The sequence below is a fragment of the Pseudophryne corroboree genome, chromosome 10 (assembly GCF_028390025.1).
Source record: "Pseudophryne corroboree isolate aPseCor3 chromosome 10, aPseCor3.hap2, whole genome shotgun sequence".
NCBI classification, from domain to species: Eukaryota; Metazoa; Chordata; class Amphibia; order Anura; family Myobatrachidae; genus Pseudophryne; species Pseudophryne corroboree.
In genome coordinates, this window is record NC_086453.1 from 42059935 (window position 1) to 42079664 (window position 19730).

General features: G+C 45.6%; 2 protein-coding genes across 2 annotated transcripts in view; both read right to left on the minus strand.

The window, feature by feature from the left end:
• LOC134965919 (fibroblast growth factor receptor-like) overlaps window positions 1-13953 on the minus strand; it is a 34450-nt gene extending 20497 nt beyond the window's left edge. Inside the window, exons 1-4 of the mRNA XM_063942319.1 lie at window positions 13703-13953; window positions 9941-9982; window positions 6957-7208; window positions 1561-1605 (exon numbers count right to left, since the gene is read on the minus strand). Coding sequence (XP_063798389.1) covers window positions 1561-1605; window positions 6957-7208; window positions 9941-9982; window positions 13703-13856 — 493 coding nt within the window. The 5' untranslated portion in view covers window positions 13857-13953. The remainder of the gene's footprint in view (window positions 1-1560; window positions 1606-6956; window positions 7209-9940; window positions 9983-13702) is intronic.
• The window catches only part of LOC134965156 (sialic acid-binding Ig-like lectin 13), a 265550-nt gene continuing 259747 nt past the window's right edge, over window positions 13928-19730 (minus strand). Inside the window, exons 10-11 of the mRNA XM_063941678.1 lie at window positions 15192-15220; window positions 13928-13957 (exon numbers count right to left, since the gene is read on the minus strand). Coding sequence (XP_063797748.1) covers window positions 13928-13957; window positions 15192-15220 — 59 coding nt within the window. The remainder of the gene's footprint in view (window positions 13958-15191; window positions 15221-19730) is intronic.

The following is a 19730-nucleotide window of genomic DNA, read 5'->3' on the forward strand; positions in this document are numbered from 1 at the left end:
GGTGGTCATTCCGAGTTGTTCGCTCGCTAGCAGTTTTTAGCAGCCATGGAAACGCTATGCCGCCTCCCACTGGGAGTGTATTTTAGCTTAGCGGCAGTGTGAACGAAAGGATCGCAGAGCTGCCACAAAGTTTTTTTTGTTCAGTTTTAGAGTAGCTCAAAACCTGCTCAGCGCTTGCGATGACTTCAGACTGTTCAGTTCCTGTTTTGACGTCACAAACACGCCCTGCGTTCGCCCAGCCACGCCTGCGTTTTTCCTGGCACGCCTGCGTTTTTTCGAACACTCCCTGAAAACGGTCAGTTGACACCCAGAAACGCCCACTTCATGTCAATCACTCTGCGGCAGCCAGTGCGACTGAAAAGCATCGCTAGACCCTGTGTGAAACTACATCGTTCGCTGTAACAGTACGTCGCGAGTGCGCATTGCACCGCATACGCATGCGCAGAAGTGCCGTTTTTTTTGCCTCATCACTGCACAGCGAACGAATGCAGCTAGTGAACAACTCGGAATGACCCCCAGTATCTCTTCATCAGGAGGCTTGGTTTCTTTGGCTGTTCTGATTGGGAGAGTCTCCCTTTATTACCCAGCCTGCCCTTTACCTGAAGTCGTTTATAAGTTCTAGTTCCTGTTTGTACCTGGTTCCGGTCCTTGTCCTGTGGTTTAATCTTGAGCCTGTGCTATTAGTGCTGTTTGCTCCAGTTGCCAAGCTTACTGTCACTGTACACAGTGAAATACTGCCCTGAAGCCGGTTTCAGTCTCAGTTTCTCTGGATCTCTGCTTCCCTGTGGGTGGTTCCATTCCAGTTTCCGGGCTTCCCCAGAATCCACATCAGACAGTTCAAGCTACTGTAAGTCCTGGGATTTTGCATTAGCTATTTTCTGAGTCTGAGTTACCTCTTATATTTGATTATTTATATCATCCTGTGCGTTGTTGCATAAGAATTCAGTACTCACATTATCAATTGTTTATACCATCCTGTGCATTGTTGCATTTAATCAGTTGATATTCCTCCTATAGTCACCTTGTCCATCAATAAGACATCTGAGTACTGGGTGGACCTAAATTCACCCGGGAAAGGCGGCTGCTATAGGTGAAGCCTAGTATTGCAGGAGGCTAGAAGACGGCTGGTCAAGCGTAACAGTCAGCAGCAGGCGGGTTTTGATAAATACAATCCTCAAATAATGTAAAAACTCCAGTTTTCACAGAATTGCTGTGCATTATGCTTCTTTAGCCAATTAAGATTGTAGCTCCATGTAGGCGATAATCTTTTAATCGTTCACATGCATGACTACTGTAGATTTTAAATTTAAAGGACTTTAAAATTAGTGCATTATTTAGTTTATTTCAATGTAACCAGAACACAAACTCTGACAGTCATGAAATAAACTGAATTGAATAAACTGTTTACATACTTTAAAGTATTAAAATATTAATGACAACAACTGTGATGATAATAATAATAATAATAATAATAATAATAATAATAATAATAACAACATTATATTTTCTATGATGGAAAAACACAAGTATTGAATACCAAACACATAAGGAAGAACATACCACTGGTGCTAGGATCTGTAGTATATTTTGTAGTTCCATATGCGCCTGCAAAGATATAAAATAGCATCATGTGACACATCATATAATACACACTGGTGGCACTAGATCTTGAAAAAATTCTAGTTATAGGTACAAAATGCATAAAGCACGTCACATCCCTCTTCAGCTCCTGTCAGTGGCCTCTGGTCACACCTTGGGCAATCTGCCCATGGTCCTTTCAGTGGAAATGTGCTGCTCCGGCTCTCTGGGGTTAGATACATTAGTGTGCAAGCTATAGTACCTACTGGGACCTATTGGACCTTTAAGATATCTTCCTAATCACTGTAAGGTTGAGTTATACCTCTCTGGGAATCAGAGGCGTAACTAGGGTTTTTGGAGCCCAGGGCAAGATGGAAAATGGCGCCCCCCCCTCCCCCCTTAAAAAAAAAACACTAAAAGAAGCATGTGCGCGCGCGCCAAAAAATGGGTGTGGCCACACTCAAGAAGGGGTGTGGCTACACTCCAGAAGGGGTGTGGCCACTGAAAATGGTCCACAGTGCCAGTTACATTGCCCCACGGTGCCGGATACATGACCCATGGTGCCAGATACATGCCCCACTCAGTGCCAGTTACACTGCCCCACTCAGTGCCGGATACAATGCCCCACTCAGTGCCGGATACAATGCCCCACTCAGTGCCGGATACAATGCCCCACTCAGTGCCGGATACAATGCCCCACTCAGTGCCGGATACTATGCCCCACAGTGCCGGATACATTGCCCCACAGTGCCAGTTACATGCCCCACAGTGCTGGATACAATGCCCCACAGTGCCAGTTACATGCCCCACAGTGCCATTTACATGCCCCACAGTGCCAGATACATGCCCCACAGTGCCAGTTACATTCCCCACAGTGCCAGATACATGCCCCACAGTGCCAGATACATGCCCCACAGTGCCAGTTACAGTGCCCCACAGTGCCGGATACAGTGCCCCACAGTGCCGGATACAGTGCCCCACAGTGCCGGATACAGTGCCCCACAGTGCTGGATACAATGCCCCACAGTGCCAGTTACATGCCCCATAGTGCCAGATACATGCCCCACAGTGCCAGATACATGCCCCACAGTGCCAGTTACATGCCCCACAGTGCCAGTTACAGTGCCCCACAGTGCCAGATACAGTGCCCCACAGTGCTGGATACAATGCCCAACAGTGCCAGTTACATGCCCCACAGTGCTGGATACAATGCCCCACAGTGCCAGTTACATGCCCCATAGTGCCAGTTACAGTGCCCCACAGTGCTGGATACAATGCCCCACAGTGCCAGGCCACCCCCGTGCCGCCGCCGGACCCACGTGCCCCGTCACTCACCTGTGAGGGGAGGAGAGCGCAGCGCCTCTCCTTTCCCTCGCTGCTCCAGGTCCCCTTTTTACACATTAGGCAGCAGAGTCCACCATTTTTTTTTACACATTACATCAGCAGAGTCTCCCTTTTTACACATTAGGCAGGCAGAGTCCTCCTTTGTACACATTAGACAGGGTCCCCTTTTTTACACATTATGGCAGTAGAGTCCCCTTTTTTACACATTACAGTAACAGAGGCCCCCTTTTTACAAATTACAGTAACAGAGTCCCCCTTTTTACACATTACAGTAACAGAGGCCCCCTTTTTACACATTACAGTAACAGAGACCCCCCTTTTACACATTACAGTAACAGAGACCCCCCTTTTACACATTACAGTAACAGAAGCCCCCCTTTTAGACATTACAGTAACAGAGGCCCCCCTTTTACACATTAAGTAGGTAGAGCCCCTTTTTTCACATTACATCGGCAGTTAACCTTTCTTTACACATTGGTGGGGAGGTGTGTGTGTGTGTGTGTCAGTCAGTCACCTGGGGCGTGCGCGATCCAGCATCCAGGGATCTCACAGCCTCTGCTCGGGTCCGTGACCTGGCAGCTGCGTCGACGTTCCACAGTCCAATACTGAAGCTGCAATACACAGATGCCGGCGCCAGCGGCTCTCACGTCCGGAATGGGGGGATGACTGCTGCACAGCTCCCACTCCCTTACAGGCACAGCGACACTCAGGGGCAGCGGGACAACGGGAAGGTGTGTAATGCCACATGGCGCCTACGGCAGGGTTCCCACTCCTTTGTGGAGGTGGGGGACAAGCGGTTGCGGCAGGACTTTCAATAGTCACTGACTGGCGAGAACGGCCGTACGGGGGTGTGCTGCCAAATGGTGCGCCTTCAGGGCTTTAGCGCTGTGGGCAAGGCACCATCGGCACACACCTAGTTACGGACCTGGCACCACACATTTTGCACCCACTATAGATACACCAATGCACAGTGATGCTATTTTCACTGTGATTACTGTATTCGTGTATCCCCAGGTAAATGGCGCCAATGTCATTATCACTGGTATTTCTTCAGGGGTGGCAGCATGGTAAGTATATTCAATGGGTGCAGGGTGTGTAGTTTGGAACCCCCTGGATACACGGTGGAGCACAGTTGCACAGTGGCTAGCATTGCTTCTTTACAACGCTAAGGTATTGGATTCAATTTCTACCAAGGTGTTTGTGTGAGTTTGGTTCATGCAAAATGTCAGTGGTGGTGTTGGAAATTCTGTCATTTTATATATTATATTTTATATATTAATCGTCAGACCCAACCTATTCAATTAGGTCCTGCATCCCGACGTGTAACACGGAGAGTTCGTTGCAGCCTAAGGAGCTGCAAGGAAAAATCTGCAGTATATACACCCTCTGGGGTTTGATGTGCGAAGGATACTCATAGATTCCAGCATTTGATATGGAATCTATGTGTTAACTCATGTTACATGAGGGTTTATCGCACAGACAAAATGCAGAATAAGTGAATAGAACGGTATGACCAAAAAAAGTCACACATGAGGGGTTGTGACAAGGCCACACCTTCTTTTGCACACATACTGCAAAGTTTGGGACCTCCAGGGTCCATAGCTGTGGCCCCCAAAAGTTAGTGAAAGTTCATATATTTGTCACACGAGGAGTCCATAGGTGCCACACTGGGTGTGACTCCGCGTGGTAAACCCTGGGACTAATTTGACACCCCAATGTCTCTTATCTCTATGGTATTGTTCCCTTATCTGATGGGATTGTACATTATTGCTGACCTAATATACACTGCTCAAAAAAATAAAGGGGACACTAAAATAACACAGCCTAGATCTGAATGAATGAAATATTCTTATTAAATACTTTGTTCTTCACATAGTTGAATGTGCTGACAACAAAATCACACAAAAATTATCAATGGAAATCAAATTTATTAACCCATGGAGGTCTGGATTTGGAGTCACACTCAAAAATAAAGTGGAAAAACACACTACAGGCCGATCCAACTTTGATGTATTGTCCTTAAAACAAATTTAAAATGAGGCTCAGTAGTGTGTGTGGCCTCCACGTAAAGAACAATGGGGGTGATTCCGAGTTGTTCGCTCGCTAGCTTCTTTTAGCAGCATTGCACACGCTAAGCCGCCGCCCTCTGGGAGTGTATCTTAGCTTAGCAGAATTGCGAACGAAAGAGTAGCAGAATTGTGAATAGAAATTTCTTAGAGTAGCTCGAGACTTACTCCTACACTGCGATCAGTTCAGTCAGTTTGATTCCTGGTTTGACGTTACACACATGCCCAGCGTTTGGCCAGCCACTCCCCCGTTTCTCCAGACACTCCCGCGTTTTTCCCAGAAACGGCTGCGTTTTTCCGCACACTCCCATAAAACGGCCAGTTTCCGCCTAGAAACACCCACTTCCTGTCAATCACATTACGATCACCAGAACGATGAAAAAACTTTGTTACGCCGTGAGTAAAATACCAAACTTTTGAGCTAATTTACTTGGCGCAGGCACACTGCGAACATTGCGCATGCGCAGTTTGCGACTAATCGCTCCGTAGCAAAAAAAACTAACGAGCGAACAACTCGGAATCACCGCCAAAGTATTTAATAAGAATATTTCATTCATTCAGATCTAGGATGTGTTATTCTAGTGTTCCCTTTATTTTTTTGAGCAGTGTATTATCCAACATTGGGGGTCATTCCGAGTTGTTCGCTCGTTATTTTTTTTTTTGCAACGGAGCGATTAGTCGCTAATGCGCATGCGCAATGTCCGCAGTGCGACTGCGCCAAGTAAATTTGCTATGCAGTTAGGTAATTTACTCACGGCATTACGAGGTTTCTTCTTCGTTCTGGTGATCGTAATGTGATTGACAGGAAGTGGGTGTTTCTGGGCGGAAACAGGCCGTTTTTTGGGAGTGTGCGAAAAAACGCTGCCATTTCTGGGAAAAACGCGGGAGTGGCCGGAGAAACGGAGGAGTGTCTGGGCGAACGCTGGGTGTGTTTGTGACGTCAAACCAGGAACGAAACTGACTGAACTGATCGCAGATGCCGAGTGTCTATTCGCAATTCTGCTAATCTTTCGTTCGCAATTTTGATAAGCTAAGATTCACTCCCAGTAGGCGGCGGCTTAGCGTGTGCAAAGCTGCTAAAAGCAGCTTGCGAGCGAACAACTCGGAATGAGGGCCATTGGTGGTCATTCCGAGTTGTTCGCTCGCAAGGTGATTTTAGCAGAGTTGCTCACGCTAAGCCGCCGCCTACTGGGAGTGAATCTTAGCATCTTAAAATTGCGAACGATGTATTCGCAATATTGCGATTACAAACTTCTTAGCAGTTTCAGAGTAGCTGCAGACTTACTCGGCATCTGCGATCAGTTCAGTGCTTGTCGTTCCTGGTTTGACGTCACAAACACACCCAGCGTTCGCCCAGACACTCCCCCGTTTCTCCGGCCACTCCTGCGTTTTTTCCGGAAACGGTAGCGTTTTTTCACACACACCCATAAAACGGCCTGTTTCCGCACAGTAACACCCATTTCCTGTCAATCACACTACGATCGCCTGAGTGATGAAAAAGCCGTGAGTAAAAATACTAACTTCATAGCAAAATTACTTGGCGCAGTCGCAGTGCGGACATTGCGCATGCGCACTAAGCGGAAAATCGCTGCGATGCGATGAAATTTACCGAGCGAACGACTCGGAATGACCACCATTGTTATTGTAAACTTAGATAAGGTTTTACCGCCATCTACTGGTTGAAGATATTATTTGCTTTTACAGTATATTTATTCTGTTTTGTATGATATTGCTGTGATGTTATAACAAATTAGAATTGAGAGAAGATGTGATTCTGTATTGTCCTGGCAAATATATGGTTAATTCCATTTTCTGTCTCTTAGTCAAACGACAGAAGTTATTTGTCTTATCTTAGCACAGACAGTATATAAATAATAATTGGTGCACAGAATAAACATATATTCTATAATATCACTTTTACATCAGAATATATTGCATACAATGATAAAAGAATAAATTGTATCTTACTAATGATTTGGGTACGTTTTTCAATGGCGCCATGCTTATTCCATGCTAAGCATCTGTAGGTGTCTGCCCCTGAGGGTGTTATGTTGACCAGTGATTGCGCCCATCCTTCACCAAGTGTTTTGCTTGAGACTTCATCACCGCCTTCCTTTATCCAGCGCACAAGAGCTTTCGGTTTACCATCCACAGAGCAGTTCAGAGTCAGAGATTCTTCTTCCCTCATAACTACAGACTGATTTTCTTCAAGTGTTTCACCTTGAAGTAGAAGAAATCAAACTGATATGATCGTAATAGGGTTGAGATAAACAAATCAGATTGTCTGGATGTTTTACACAAAGGTTACTAGGTCAGAGTTCAAACTGTACTTTATACAGGGGCAAAAGGTCAACATATGACCGACACATGTTTTTTAGGGTTTTCACATTTTTACAACTTTTGCTGCATTTACTATCAATGTCACAAACTATTACCTTTAGTAACCTTGTGGCGAGCGAAGTGGAGTGAGCCACCGAGTCGGGAAGCGTGGCGAGTGGACCCATTTCAACAAATTGGGGTAAAAAAGTTTAAAAATGCAAACAATCTATTTTTTTATGTGTTGACCTGTCGACCTTTTGCATCTGTCGTCCTTTTGGCTGCCAAACGTTTGACCCTGACGACCTTTTGATCTATCCTGTCGACCTAATCTGTCTATCTTTTTAATGTCTATCATCTGTAGCATACCCCTGATAACAGGTGACAATACGACCTGTAAGACAAATCATCATAAACTTCATCTATGTCAGTAGCAAACTCAGCAAAAAGTAGCAGCTCCCCCTAGGGTTATTTCCCTCCACTGAATAGCTTGTCAAGTAATTATAAGCGGGAATCTGTTGGTCTTTCAATACCTTTATGAGGGGTAACATTAATGGATGCCACATCGTCACAGCTCTCAGCATGTCATAATATTATGGGGGAGGAGAGAGAGGGGTAGGATGTCACAGTAACAGCACAGACCAAAAAACAACAACAGAAAACACACTGGGCCTGTTTCAGATTTTTCCAAAAATTTCCAATGTTTAATGATCTATGCATGTGCTTATCAGGCCCTGCAATGTTTCTGTAATATGCTGATATACATGTAGCCGGTGTTTGGTTGCAGCAATAGGGAGCGTACTAAGCATTAGAGAGTGATAAAATGGAGACAGATAAAGTACCGACCAATCAGCTCCTGTCAGTTTTCAAACACAGGGTTTGATGTACTAATTGTGCCTACAACGGCACGATATATCACTGAACGACACATCGTGTGTATACACACTTGCCAATGTCGGCAGCGACAAACAAGGGTGGGGGTGCGAGGCCATGCTGGTGCGTGCATCAACATCGTTATCGTTCTTACTCAAGGAACGATAAAGACAAAGGTGGTCATTCCGAGTTGTTCACTTGGTAATTTTCTTCGCATCGCAGAGATTTTCCGCTAACTGCGCATGCGCAATGTTCGCACTGCGACTGCGCCAAGTAAATTTGCTATGCAGTTAGGTATTTTACTCACGGCATTACAAGGTTTTTTCTTCGTTCTGGTGATCGTAATGTGATTGACAGGAAGTGGGTGTTTCTGGGCGAAAACTGGCCGTTTTATGGGAGTGTGTAAAAAAACGCTGCCGTTTCTGGGAAAAACGCGGGAGTGGCTGAAGAAACGGGGGAGTGTCTGGGCGAACGCTGGGAGTGTTTGTGACGTCAAACCAGGTACGACAAGCACTGAACTGATCGCACTGGAAGAGTAAGTCTCGAGCTACTCAGAAACTGCACAGAGATGTCTTTTCGCAATATTGCGAATCTTTCGTTCGCAATTTTGCTAAGCTAAGATTCACTCCCAGTAGGCGGCGGCTTAGCGTGTGCAAAGCTGCTAAAAGCAGTTTGCGAGCGAACAACTCGGAATGAGGGCCAATGGGAGTAATTCTGAGTTGATCGCAGCAGCAAGTTTGTTTGCAATTGGGCAAAACCATGTGCACTGCAGGGAAAGGCAGATATAACATGTGCAGAGAGAGTTAGATTTGGGTGGGTTATTTTGTTTCTGTGCAGAGTAAATACTGGCTGCTTTATTTTTACACTGCAATTAAGATTTCAGTTTGAATACACCCCACCCAAATACAACTCTCTCTGCACATGTTATATCTGCCCTCCTGCAGTGCACATGGTTTTGTCCAACTGCTAACAAATTTGCTGCTGCGATCAACTCAGAATTAGGTCCAATGGTCATTCTGATCGATTGGTAATGCCCACATCGTGGGTATAATTTTTCCGTGTCTATGCCTAAAAAAGCGATACAGTGGACAGTGATAAAGTACCAGCCAATCAGCTCCTTACTGACATGTTACAGGCTGTGCTTGAAAAATGACAGTTAGGAGCTAATTGGCTGGTAGTTTACCTCTCTCCACCTTCTTAAGGCTTAGTACATCTGGCTCACAGCCTATAAGACAGCAGTTATTAGCTGACTGGCTGGTGCTTAATCTCTCTCCACTTTATCACTCTCCAAGGCTTAGTACATCTGCCCCATGGTATGTTTGGTAGGGAAAGGACTTTTCCCCTGTATCACCGTCATAAGAAGTCAGTTGATATGCCAGCTAGCCATAAGTCACTGTAATCAGTGACCTTGTTACAGCACAATTGGTCGTCTCTTGCTTCTCTAACATGGGCACATTACTGAAACCAGAAACTGTGCAGCGTAGCCTGGTTCCAGCACTAGAAGGAGGAGGCCATTTTCCGTGTGTCATTCTAGCTGCTCATTGTAGCTGCTCAGACTTCACTGAAGTCATTGATGTCTGATCTGTCATTATGAGTCCTTCGGTGGTTGAGAAATAGTTAAACTCATGTATTTTAGGCAGCAGACATCACCCCGATGATGCAATACGCTGCATATTATTTATTTTATTAGTTACTGAAAATTGAATAGTGATCCTGTTATTTTATATGACCACAAAGAAGTAAAAACAATTAGATCACCATACCTTCGGGCGTGACAATTGTGACGTTTGGTTTTCTAGGCGGGTCTGTAATAAAACAGCAATGGTAAAACTCTTATTAAAATTTTATTTACATCTTTTATTATTATATTCGTTTGTCATTTTTTTTAATATAAAGTAGATAACTTTTGCATAGATTGATGAACAGCATAATCTTTTACATTAATCTAACTATTATTTATATACTGTAGCAGTACTAATAATGCAGTACCAGTACTGACCATTCACATCAGCCCCTATCCCAGGGGAACTTACACTTTATTCAATTAGCCGCAGTAATTTACCACAGCTATTTGCTCCCCCAGAGTCTATCCAATTAGTCCCAATGCCGGCACTTATCAAGGATTTCTTTTCGGGACCCACTGAGGTCCCGAAAAAAAATATCTCCTATAAGTGACCGATTTTTACGGCCACGATCGTAAAAACACTTAGGTCCAGGAAGTTATCCCGGATCCTATGTGTTTTCGGCTGAAGACGGGTAATTCTTCATGTGGTAAAAACGGTCTCAATTTGGATAACATTTATAAAAAAAAGAAAATTGGGTAAAGTCCCATTTTTCCTCCACGAAAACTTAACGTGAAAATCCACACAGGTAAGGCACTGGTTGGGAATCAAACTCATGACCTGCTGGTCAATCACTGCACCATTGTTCACCTTATTGGAAAATGCTTACACTAAACACAGATGTGTCCTCATACTAGCCTCAATATACTATGTGGTGTGAGACACCTGGATATGGTGAGCTGCCAACACGGGCGTCTTTTCTGTGTCTTTTTACCATAAAATGTGTCTGAGTTGCTACATGATGCGACTAGGATGCACCAAGATACTGTACGAATTAATTGACATGCAACACTTGTATATCTGTGTGCGACTGAATATGTATAGTTTATGGAGCACCACAGGACTTGGTGGCCATTGCATCATAGCACTTCATATAGAGATGCAGACTCAGTCACACACAGATATACAAGTGTCACATATCAAATTAATCAATACAGCAATTTCAGGTAAAAAGATATAAAAAAGTCGGCCGGTGCTAGCAGAGTCTCACGTGACCAAACGCGCCGAGAGAGGCTGTTCGGAGACACTGCAGTAATAATATATGAGGACACATCTGTAGATCAAAATGTGAAAATCTTTCCAGATTTATTAAAGACGATTCCCGGACTGTGCTGTTTATTGTATTTCATTACACCAGACTTAGAATGAGCTTGGAAACAAAAATTGCGTAACGTACCACAGCTGCGATTTGCATGACATTCCATGCATTGTATGGTGATTTAAAGAACGCAAACAGCAAATAAAACTTAAAAATAAATCAATGTAGTCACAGTAGAAACCTCCCTCAGGATAGACAGGATCGGAAGGTTGTCACTCTAACGTGGAAACCTGCAAAATTGGATCCATCTATCATAATGGAAACCAGCTTCAACCTGGTCAGAGAGGACCCTAAGATTACCAACCCTAAGCTGAAAAGCATTGTGGCTCTTTCTGGTTCCCTTTGGGCCATGAGCACATCTGCGATCAGTTTCACAGACATGCGGGGGCGACGTCCAGCACAGAGCTAGTCTGCCCCTCATGTCTGGCTCTCTCCCCTCCCCCGCACAGGTACAAAAGCATTGCACAACGGAAGTGCTTTTGTACCTGACGAGTAGCTGCCTGCCAGCGTAGCACCTGCGTGTGACATCACACAATCACACAGCCACTGCAGCCCGCCCCCCCCAACAGTCTGGACATGCCTGCGTTGTCCGGACCATGGCCTGTCAACGGCGTTCTAAGGAGGGACACAATGCTCTGCTCCTGGTCTTCCCTCTTAATTTATGATTGCCATCACCTGTGCTGAAACACCTTTCTTATACATTAACCTGTTCAACACAGGTTCCGGCAATCATACATTAAGAGGGAAGTTCAGGAGCAGAGCATTGTGTACCTCCTGGAGAGGGTCATGTTGGGAGGTATGGCATGGGAAGAACCCCAGAACCTTTTGGGAGTGTTTTTTTTTCACAGCTTGTCCTTGCAACAGAGGCTTCAGTTTCCCTCCAATATAAAATTCAAGCCTGTCTCATCTTGTTGCTTTTTATTTGAACTAACTCAAACTGTATATCATTAGAGCTGAGTAGAGATTTCAGGATGAGGACATGACCCATTAATTATTTCTTAAATATTAACATATTAATAGCAGATGGATAATGTTTATGAGTGACATATTTATATCATACTTGCCTACCTGACCCTCTCCATGAGGGAGAAAATGCTCTGTTCCTGGACTTTCCTGGTAATGTATGATTGCCATCACCTGTGGTGAAACACCTTTCTTATCAATTACTTAGCTCACCACAGGTGATGGCAATCATACATTACCAGGAAAGTCCAGGAACAGAGCATTTTCTCCCTCATGGAGAGGGTCAGGTAGGCAAGCATGATTTATATGACACTGTTGCCTGAGCAGGGCATATCATAAACCAAATTAAGGTCTTGGTCCATTCATTTGGTCACTGGCGAAGCAATTGGTTGCTTCATTTTGGAGTTATGTGGCAAAATGTCTGCCTGCCATTTAAAATGCATCACCACTGTGCTCTGAAAAATGTGACAATTGGTGAACTCTTTCGGTGCGCCTGCTGGGTGACCTGGAACATGTGACCTGCTGAATGTTCTGGAAACTGTGACAGTTATTTGTAGCCACCCACTAAGCAGGGGGGGTTTCAACTTCCACTCCTAATGGGGGTGAAAAGAGATACATTTTCTACCCCGCAAAACTTTGCCCAGTTGAAACATGGCACATCAGCTAGTTTACAATTATTTCTGTAGATTGCATTAGAACAGTTTGGGCAGATTGCTAGTTATTGTGCACATACTGTATATTGGGTGTAATTCAGAGTTGATCGCAGCAGGAACTTTGTTAGCAATTGGGCAAAACCATGTGCACTGCAGGGGAGGCAGATATAACATGTGCAGAGAGAGTTAGATTTGGGTGGGTTATTTATTTTCTGTGCAGGGTAAATACTGGCTGCTTTATTTTGACACTGCAATTTAGATTTCAGTTTGAATACACACCACCCAAATCTAACTCTCTCTGCACATGTTACATCTGCCCCCCCCCTGCAGTGCACATGGTTTTGCTCAACTGCTAACAAATTTGCTGCTGCGATCAACTCAGAATTATGCCCATTTTCCTTTCTTTTCCCCTATTTTATCCCTTGCCATGTTCCCTCAATCTCCCTGTTCCTCTCCTCTTCTTCTGTCCTTCCTTCTTTTGCTTCTGATTTCCTCATGTTCTTCCCCCTTTTCTCACACATCACCCAGTTTTTCCCATCTCGCCTTGTCCTACCAACTCCCCATGTTCTTACTTACTCCACCTGATGCCAGCAGTTCTACTCACAGTTCTCAGCAGGGTCAATATGTCTCTCTAGGGCAGTAGGGGCGATGGGGGTGGCTGGTTTCCAGACCCTCTCCATTTGATGGAGTAGCACTGGACCTCCGGTGGGGAAGAGGGGTGCAGGATATGCCAATGTGCAGAACCTCAGGCAATGGGGAATAGTTGTGAGAGTGACAAGTCTTTGGACTTCCAGCAGGAGGTTTGGTGTGTGAGAGGTGTTGATTTGTGCACTCACTGATGGAGGGTGTGAGATGGGGTGATTTTCATGTCACATGGGCGACCCCCTTTTTTTACTTACACATTATGGGAGCCCTACATACAGTATATGAGGTTTTATTTCTGCTTTTTTATACTGTAATAAAACTTACATTGTACAGCTAAAGTTACACTTTTGTTAATTCTCCCGTAATCATTCTCTGCCATGCAGTAATATGTGTCATTATCACTATTCTTCACGTCTGTCAGATGGAGCTCCAGCCCTTGTCCAGTCTTGTTACTTGTAACATTATGTCCTTCCTTCATCCAGGTCACAGAAGCTGCCTCCTTCCTTTTTACTGAGCAGATTATTGTCAGTGAGGCTCCTTCCAGCACTGTCACAGTTTCTGATACCGGTACTCTTCTACCTAGGAAAAGAAAACTATTATTATAAAAAAAAAAAATAATTTAATTTAATTTTATCTCTCACAGCACATGGAATCCAAATAGTGTTCACAAGCAGAGGCCGTCGCTGCCCCCTCCCCGCCCCTCAGACAGCAGCAGACTCTCAATCACTGACAGTCTGCTACCGTCCTGCGTACTGTGTCACAGGGTCTATTCATGCACACAGAGCCGGCCTTAGGCATAGGCAAACTAGGAAATTGCCTAGGGCATTTGGTATGCTTAGGGGTACCAGCAGCTTCTGCTGATTAAAATGATATGCGGCATGCCTATATTCTGTGTGTGACTGCGGCTGTATCTGCATACAAAATGCTACGTTGCAGTGTAGTCCTGGAAATCACTGTAATGTAGCATTTCATATGCAGATACAGCCACAGTCGCACACAGAATATAGGCCTGCTGCATATCATTTTAATCAGCAGAAGCTGCTTGTGCATCCTAGCCACATAGTAATGCAAATAAGATGCATTTTTATAAACAAAAGGCGCCTGACATTAGCAGAGCTGCCAGCTGACTCATGCCAGGCATCTCCTGCAGAACTAGCAGCGGTGCTAGGGGGCACCAGCCGAAATCTTGCCTAGGGCATCATATTGGTTAGAGCCGGCTCTGCACGCACACGCAGTACGGGTCCTGCACATGTGCAAAGTGCAGATAATCGGTACTTAGCGGCATGGGGCGCAGTGTGTTATGGTAATGTCGCTGTTGCGGTAGTGAACAAGCATTCACAGTGGAGGCATTTTCCTGATGAAGACTCTACACCAAGCATGGAGCCGATGCAAGTTCCGATGGTGTGTCCAATAGTTGCGTTTAAAGATGCACCAAGCAGTAGCTGAAATGGGCATCTCAGTCCTTGCACACATATATGCACATATATCAGGGAAGGGCTTCTACTGGTATTTGCATTTCCAGTGTCGGCAGCCACAGCACTGCAAATCAACGGTACAACACTGCTGGCTAGAGGTGAGGGGAAGTGGCCTGGACGATACTGTACGTGGGCCCCCTCCTCTCTTGATACGACCCTGGTTACATGTGCTGCGATGGCAAAAGGTGCAGACATGGATGCCGCTGCGTATGACTCAGAAACAGCCTAGGTGTATGGTTACCTAGTGTTTATTATATCAAGGTGTCTTGTTTTAATTTGCACTTTGAAATCAGAATCTCTTTCTTGTGTTAAATAATTATAGTATTACCTGTTGTTACCTCTCTTGTGATAGTGATGGATGGAGGATCTGTAACACAAACAGAGAATAAATGATAAGAATAGCAGTGTGGATTGTTTAATAATATACATTAGTCGCTGAGAGTGGTGCAAGTAGAAAAAATGTCTTACAGGTACTGTTTGCGCTTGCCGAAGGGTGTGGCCAAATGCCATATGGGGCGTGGCCAATGAAAATGTGCCAGATATACATTGCCCCCCACAGTGCCAGATATACATTGCCCCCACAGTGCCAGATATACAGTGCCCCCCACAGTGCCAGATATACATTGCCCCCCACAGTGCCAGATATACATTGCCCCCCACAAACCCACACAGTGCCAGATATACATTGCCCCCCACAGTGCCAGATATACATTGCCCCCCACAGTGCCAGATATACAATGCCCCCACAGTGCCAGATATACATTGCCCACAACACTGCCAGATATACATTGCCCCCACAGTGCCAGATATACATTGCCCACAACAGTGCCAGATATACATTGCCCCCACAGTGCCAGATATACATTGCCCCCCACAGTGCCAGATATACATTGCCCACAACAGTGCCAGATATACATTGCCCCCACAGTGCCAGATATACATTGCCCCTCACAGTGCCAGATATACATTGCCCACCACAGTGCCAGATATACATTGCCCCTCACAGTGCCAGATATACATTGCCCACAACACTGCCAGATATACATTGCCCCCACAGTGCCAGATATACATTGCCCACAACAGTGCCAGATATACATTTCCCCCACAGTGCCAGATATACATTGCCCCTCACAGTGCCAGATATACATTGCCCCCCACAGTGTCAGATATACATTGCCCCAACAGTGCCAGATATACATTGCCCCCACAGTGCCAGATATACATTGCCCCCCACAGTGCCAGATATACATTGTCCCCCACAGTGCCATATATACATTGCCCACAACAGTGCCATATATACATTGCCCCCCACAGTGCCAGATATACATTGCCCACAACAGTGCCAGATATACATTGCCCCCCACAATGCCAGATATACATTGCCCCCCACAGTACCAGGTATACATTGCCCCCCAAAGTGCCAGATATACATTGCCCCCCACAGTGCCAGGTATACATTGCCCCCCACAGTGCCAGATTTACATTGCCCTCCACAGTGCCAGGTATACATTGCCCCCCACAGTGCCAGGTATTCATGAAGTAGCAGCCCCCCTCCCCTTCCCCTGCTCACCACTGCTGCTGTCTTGTGTGAGGGGAGGAGAGCGCAGCCTTCCCCTCAGTCTCCGGCGGGTGAGTTCAATTCAGCGCCGATCCGTGAGCCAATCAAAGCTCTGCGAGCTCTGATTGGCTCACGGGCGGCGCTGATTTGAAAGGAGACATTGAGGGGCAGGAGAGGCGCAGGCTGTGCTCTCCTCCCTCACATTAGCGGTAGCGAGCGGCGGCCCGTCGGTGTGGGTAAGGCATACCCACCGCAAAATTCTTAAGGATACGCCGTACCCACCCGTAGCCGCATACTTGCACCGCTGGTCGCTGACAAACAGTTTTATAAGAACAGTTATTCCCATGCACATTTCTGTTTTTCATTGCTGGTAAAGTGTAGCTACTGTATGTAATAATATAAAATGTAAAAAAAATTTTTACGCACAAACAGTTAAACAATTATATTACAGTGATATAATTGTTTAACTCTTAGTGTTAAAAAATATTTGTTTTTAGACTTAGCCAACTAGCTGCCTGGCATTCTCCAGTAGGTACCAAGTGCTGGGTTAATTTTGAATCTCCTCTTAGTAAAGGTCTCTTTGGCTTCTAACTGTCCGCGTTTCCCCAAAAACATAGACCTGCCTCAATTTTGACAGTTCCCTCAATTATACTCTCTCTGTTTGGGACTCTCTCAACTCTAAGTTTGCCCTGTTTAATCAACCATCGCCTCAAAAACCTTTATGGTTTCATCCCTCTTTTCCCCCCAGTGACTCACCCCACATGGGCTCTACTTGGTCGGCGACTTGCATCTTCTGTTTTCATCATATTCTAGGGGGATTTTTGCCAGAATCTTTCTCTGAATTACAGGAGAAACACTCTCTACCACAGTCCTGTTTCTACCAACACCTCCAGAATCATCACTTTATTACTTCATCTCTTCCTTCTCCAGATTCTTTACATAACCCCACGGCAATGGAACACCTTTCTATTTATAGACCCCTGGACAAGGGCATCATATCTCCGATTTACCACTCCATTTTAGTCCAGGACCCTCCTCTCCTTGAGTCCCATGATCGATGCTGGAAAAGGACTGAGGCCCCTCTCTAGGTGTAGACACATGGGAGGCAATGTGCCTCAACATATTGAAATATTCCATTAATGTTTCTATCAAGGAAAACTCTTATAAGGTTATTATTAGAGATGAGCGCCTGAAATTTTTCGGGTTTTGTGTTTTGGTTTTGGGTTCGGTTCCGCGGCCGTGTTTTGGGTTCGAACGCGTTTTGGCAAAACCTCACCGAATTATTTTTGTCGGATTCGGGTGTGTTTTGGATTCGGGTGTTTTTTTCCAAAAACACTAAAAAACAGCTTAAATCATAGAATTTGGGGGTCATTTTGATCCCAAAGTATTATTAACCTCAAAAACCATAATTTACACTCATTTTCAGTCTATTCTGAATACCTCACACCTCACAATATTATTTTTAGTCCTAAAATTTGCACCGAGGTCGCTGTGTGAGTAAGATAAGCGACCCTAGTGGCCGACACAAACACCGGGCCCATCTAGGAGTGGCACTGCAGTGTCACGCAGGATGTCCCTTCCAAAAAACCCTCCCCAAACAGCACATGACGCAAAGAAAAAAAGAGGCGCAATGAGGTAGCTGTGTGAGTAAGATTAGCGACCCTAGTGGCCGACACAAACACCGGGCCCATCTAGGAGTGGCACTGCAGTGTCACGCAGGATGGCCCTTCCAAAAAACCCTCCCCAAACAGCACATGACGCAAAGAAAAAAAGAGGCGCAATGAGGTAGCTGTGTGAGTAAGATTAGCGACCCTAGTGGCCGACACAAACACCGGGCCCATCTAGGAGTGGCACTGCAGTGTCACGCAGGATGGCCCTTCCAAAAAACCCTCCCCAAACAGCACATGACGCAAAGAAAAAAAGAGGCGCAATGAGGTAGCTGACTGTGTGAGTAAGATTAGCGACCCTAGTGGCCGACACAAACACCGGGCCCATCTAGGAGTGGCACTGCAGTGTCACGCAGGATGTCCCTTCCAAAAAACCCTCCCCAAACAGCACATGACGCAAAGAAAAAAAGAGGCGCAATGAGGTAGCTGTGTGAGTAAGATTAGCGACCCTAGTGGCCGACACAAACACCGGGCCCATCTAGGAGTGGCACTGCAGTGTCACGCAGGATGTCCCTTCCAAAAAACCCTCCCCAATCAGCACATGATGCAAAGAAAAAGAAAAGAAAAAAGAGGTGCAAGATGGAATTATCCTTGGGCCCTCCCACCCACCCTTATGTTGTATAAACAAAACAGGACATGCACACTTTAACCAACCCATCATTTCAGTGACAGGGTCTGCCACACGACTGTGACTGATATGACGGGTTGGTTTGGACCCCCCCCAAAAAAGAAGCAATTAATCTCTCCTTGCACAAACTGGCTCTACAGAGGCAAGATGTCCACCTCATCTTCACCCTCCGATATATCACCGTGTACATCCCCCTCCTCACAGATTATCAATTCGTCCCCACTGGAATCCACCATCTCAGCTCCCTGTGTACTTTGTGGAGGCAATTGCTGCTGGTCAATGTCTCCGCGGAGGAATTGATTATAATTCATTTTAATGAACATCATCTTCTCCACATTTTCTGGATGTAACCTCGTACGCCGATTGCTGACAAGGTGAGCGGCGGCACTAAACACTCTTTCGGAGTACACACTTGTGGGAGGGCAACTTAGGTAGAATAAAGCCAGTTTGTGCAAGGGCCTCCAAATTGCCTCTTTTTCCTGCCAGTATAAGTACGGACTGTGTGACGTGCCTACTTGGATGCGGTCACTCATATAATCCTCCACCATTCTATCAATGTTGAGAGAATCATATGCAGTGACAGTAGACGACATGTCCGTAATCGTTGTCAGGTCCTTCAGTCCGGACCAGATGTCAGCATCAGCAGTCGCTCCAGACTGCCCTGCATCACCGCCAGCGGGTGGGCTCGGAATTCTGAGCCTTTTCCTCGCACCCCCAGTTGCGGGAGAATGTGAAGGAGGAGATGTTGACAGGTCGCGTTCCGCTTGACTTGACAATTTTGTCACCAGCAGGTCTTTCAACCCCAGCAGACCTGTGTCTGCCGGAAAGAGAGATCCAAGGTAGGCTTTAAATCTAGGATCGAGCACGGTGGCCAAAATGTAGTGCTCTGATTTCAACAGATTGACCACCCGTGAATCCTTGTTAAGCGAATTAAGGGCTGCATCCACAAGTCCCACATGCCTAGCGGAATCGCTCCGTGTTAGCTCCTTCTTCAATGCCTCCAGCTTCTTCTGCAAAAGCCTGA